The sequence below is a fragment of the Olea europaea genome, chromosome 1 (genome assembly GCF_002742605.1).
Source record: "Olea europaea var. sylvestris chromosome 1, O_europaea_v1, whole genome shotgun sequence".
Classification (NCBI taxonomy): Eukaryota; Viridiplantae; Streptophyta; class Magnoliopsida; order Lamiales; family Oleaceae; genus Olea; species Olea europaea.
The window spans coordinates 22012099-22016528 of record NC_036237.1 but is presented as its reverse complement, the minus strand read 5'-3'; the positions used below and the strand labels follow the sequence as shown (position 1 = coordinate 22016528).

The 4430-nt window shown below is 31.9% G+C and overlaps 1 protein-coding gene across 1 annotated transcript; it reads right to left on the bottom strand.

Annotated features, from left to right (window-relative positions):
• Nucleotides 1-445: 445 nt before the first annotated feature.
• Nucleotides 446-1091, bottom strand: LOC111394391 (zinc finger A20 and AN1 domain-containing stress-associated protein 6-like). The gene has a single exon (XM_023020229.1). It carries the CDS (start codon nt 946-948, stop codon nt 481-483), a length of 468 nt encoding a protein of 155 aa, XP_022875997.1. The 5' UTR covers nt 949-1091; the 3' UTR covers nt 446-480.
• Between the last annotated feature and the right edge of the window lie 3339 nt (nt 1092-4430).

The window sequence follows — 4430 nt, the reverse complement described above, 5'->3', positions numbered from 1 at the left end:
TAATTTAATCAATTTTTGACTTCTAATTGGACCTATAATTTTAACATTTGAATCTTTATTTTTTTTCAAGCTTATATTCCTAATTCTTCAAAGCAACCAAAAAAGGTGTGTGATGAGAGGAAACAATCAGCCATGCTAAAATTTATAAAATTTCAAAATAATGTTTCTAAAATATTTTCTTTAACTTCTTCAAATCAAAAGAAAAAGTAAGGACTAACAAAAAAAAATAAAAATAAAGAAAGAAAAAAGAAAAAAGAAACTAAGCTGATTCCACTCAAAAGAAAAAGAAACAAGAAGATATCATATTTCATTTTTTCTAAATTTACAATTGAGAGATGATACATTCCAACAAAAAGAAAATCAATACCTTGTGTGTTTATGTCTCCACTTTCCATCATGGTTAAAGAAAAAATGAAAGATGTTTCTACTTCCTAGAATGAACAAATTTAAAAAGAATGTCTACATTAAACCTTCTTGACATCAAGTCCTATCCATGAGTTTATCTCCTTTACAGACAGGATTTTCCTTCGTCAAAACAAGCCTAGCCGCAGTCTTGTAATCAAGTTTGCATGCATGCGCCTCAGGATATCTATGCATCCCACAAAAACTGCCCCCACATTTACATCCAAATCCTATCAATCCAACCCTCTTGTTACAAGATTCACATCTTTTCTTCACAACTGGAGGATTAGTTTCCGCATTAACTGTAAGAGAATTCATGGTATTAACCAGAAGATCGATTGAAAGATTTGTGGAAACTGAAGGACTGGAGGGAGAGTCGGTTGTTTTCTTGAAGAACATTGTTGCTGCAGATTTAGCTATCTTTTCTTTGAGGAGATCTTCGTAGCACTTCGAACAGAGACCATGATTTCGTTGGCTTCCATAGAATTCTTGACATTTGTTGCAGAGTTGAAGAGTTCCTTGTTCGCAGGTTTGAATTTTATCCATTATCAGCTGCTGTTTCTGGGAGAAACTAGATGACTCGTCTGTATTTTGGGGATCAACAACTGAACTGATCTGATCTTCTGTGACTCTATAAATCTTCTAATGTACTCTACTGCAAAGAATTTTTGTATACAATACACTGTATATTGCTTTGGGAGTTTATGAACATAGGGACTGAGGGTACTGTTGATTTATATATAGAGGGCTTGAGGTAGTTAGAGTTCGACAGGGAATAGGAATTTTATGTGTTTGTGTATTTGGTAACATGAACTTCGGATTAGGTTTCCTATCTGTAAAGGGACTAGGATAACAGGAAATTTTGTTTCCTTATAACGGAGGTAAAAACTTAAATGGTTACTTAAGAATAAAAAAAATGTGAAGTTTCTCACTTGGAATTACGTTGCAGTGCCATTCTTCGATGTTAAACTCATATCCACCAAGCCATTTTTTGAAATTTTAGACTAAGTTTTTCGTTTTTTGTTAGAATTATGGTGTGATTCGAATTCTATTTGGAAAATCAATTGAAAATTCTATTTGAAGTCTAGTTGGGAATTTTAATTGAAGTCTATTTGAGAATTTAAGTTGGAATTCAATTTGGGAGTTAGTAAGTAGACTTAAAGTGTTCTTGAAAGAGTCCAAAGTTTTACTCATATTTCATCCCAAATATTTCTTTATTAATTATATCCATTGTATTGAGACTTCACATTATATTAAACTCTTCATTTTATTATATTCCTAATATGTTAGGAATCTTATTATAATATATATGTGGTGTACAACACACATTAAATCATTCCTTACATTCTACACAATAATTTGTAATCCTCCATTATTGATATTAATAAAATTCTCCCCTTCTGCCCATGGTATATTTTTACCATGTAAATCTTGTGTTTTTGTTTGATCTATTCCATATTGCCATATTATTATACTCGTTTAAATAATAACAAATGGTATCAAAGCAAGGTTCGATTAGCTCAATTCGAGATTTGATTTTTTTGCGATAGCAATTATGAAGTATGATTTTTCACTATTGGATTGCAACACTAGGTTTTCACTTTGGTATGTAAAGATGCAAGTAGTGCTCATTCAGATTAATTTGGGTGATGTGTTGTTGGGTTGTGACAAAAGGCCCTCAACTTGGTCCATGGAGAAAAGATAACGTAAGGATCGAAAGAACCTATCATAGATAAATCTTCATCTTTCGAAATAACATTCTACAGGATGTTTTGAAAGAGAAAACTACAACTACCTTATGATTAAAACTGGTGCAATTATGCATGACTAAAAGTTTAATCAGCAAATTGCACTTGAGCGACGTCTTTATTCTCCTCATATGATAGAAGGTACATCACTAGAAGATCACCTAACTATTTTTAAGGAAATTGTCGCTGGTTTGAAGACTTTAGAAGTCAAATATAATGAAGATGATTTTGGGTTAATATTATAATTTTCGCTGCATACTTCATACATGTCGTTTAAGGACACGATCTTATACAATCTTGATTATCTCACTATTGAAGAAGTTTATGATGCTCTAATTTCAAAAGAAAAGATGAAGCATATTGTTGGATCTGAGGTTCATGGATATTGCCTCTTGTCGATGATGATTATGTGAGGGGCAGATTAAGGTCTAATTACAATAATGAAGTTTGTAATCATTGCAAGAGATGGGGGACACGTTAGAAAGGATTGTTATGCGTTTCACAAGAACAAAAAATTAACTACTACAAATAAGAAAGAAAAACAATCAGAAATTCAGGTGAAATTAGTATTGCAGAAGATAGGTAAAATGGTAGAGAACTTTTGGTTATTTATGACAATGACTTCAAACCTGACGAAGATTGGATTCTTGATACAACTTGCACTTTTCATATGTGTCCTAATCGAGATCTGTTCTCAGCATATGAAACGGTTTTCAAAGGTGTTATGGTAAAGGAAAATAATTCACCTAGTAGAATAGCTAGTATTGGAAGAGTCGGAATTAAGATGTTTGATGGAATTGTCAAAACACTTGATGCTGTGAGACGTGTTCCTAATTTGAAGAGATATATTATCTTTTTAAGTACTCTTGATTCAAAAAAGTACAAGTCCACTTCTGTAGGTTGAGTTCTAAAGATTTAGTAAATATACTCGAGTTGTGATAAAAGGACAAGGAAAGACCCAATTATATATCTTGGTTGTACAAAATTATTGAATAATAATCCACAGAAATTAAGGACTCGAGTAAATTTTGAGTTTGGTTCAGTATAGTTGGAGTTTGTTTTAGGGTCCATTTTAAAGAATACGTCTCATTTGAGTTCAGAGGTTAAGGGTAATTCCGCTTTGCCACCACGACTAGTAGTGCCTTCATATTTAATTGCTAGATATAGACCCAGGAAAGACATTAGGCCTCCACAATTATTTGTGATTTTGTTACTCGTGGGGATAATTCGAGCAATTTATATATCCAAAATAATCCAGTTGAGCATTGCTTGGATTCAATTGATTTTTTCAGTGATTGAGTTTATCCTAGTTGGGTTTTGTGAAGAGGTGGATAATTTTTCTTATTGGAGTTTAGTTTTGGTGGAGAAATTTAAGTTAAAGAGTTAAAGTTTTTATTCCTTACAATGGAATTTGTCTCCAAGCAAAGAAATTTTTAAAGTTTTGTTCATTGCAGTGAAATTCGTGTTAAGGTGAAATTTGTTAGAATTAGGGTGTAACCTGAATTCTATTTGAAGGATTACTTGGAAATTCTATTTGAAATCTAGTTGGGAATTCTAGTCGAAATTTATTTAGGGTCCGTTTGATTGCAAAGATGAAATTTGGGTGGACAGAAAACGAAATCCCAAGAAATTTAATTGCCTAAAAATTATTCTATTGAGAATTGTCAATTGATAATGTTTGATTGGTATAATTTTTCACTTATAAAATGTTGAAATTTTGGATTTTTGGTGTTCGTTTGGCTTTATTTTTTATGAAAATTGTCAATTGAAGAGATAATTTATTTTACAATTGTGAATAGAATTTGTTCTCATTGCTAAAAAAAAAGAGAGAGAGAGAATGCTGGAATTCCAATTTCCACCAAAATGATGGGAATTGATTTTCGGAAAAGGGGTCACGTGAGGGTGGGGAGAGGAAAATCCATTGCCTGGAAAATATAAGCTATCAAACAGTTAAAAAGGAGAAAAATAGAAAACGTTTTCCATTTTCCATGGAAAATCCACCGAATCAAACGGACCCTTAGGAATTTAAGTTTGAATGCAATTTGTGAATTGATAGTAAACTTTAAGATGTCTTGAAGGAGCCCAACTTGCAATTAGTTTCTCTTCGCGTTTTTGGCAATATTTTACTCTTATTTCATCCCAAATATTCTATTATTAATTTTACCCATTATATTGGTACTTCACCTCATGTTAAACTCTTCATCGTATTATATTCCCAGTATGTTAGAGATCTTAGTATTATATATAAGTAGTGTACAACACATATTTAATCAATTCTTA

Coding starts and splice junctions, on each gene's coding strand:
- LOC111394391 (XM_023020229.1), bottom strand. CDS start 948: ATGGATAAAATTCAAACCTGCGAACAAGGAACTCTTCAACTCTGCAAC.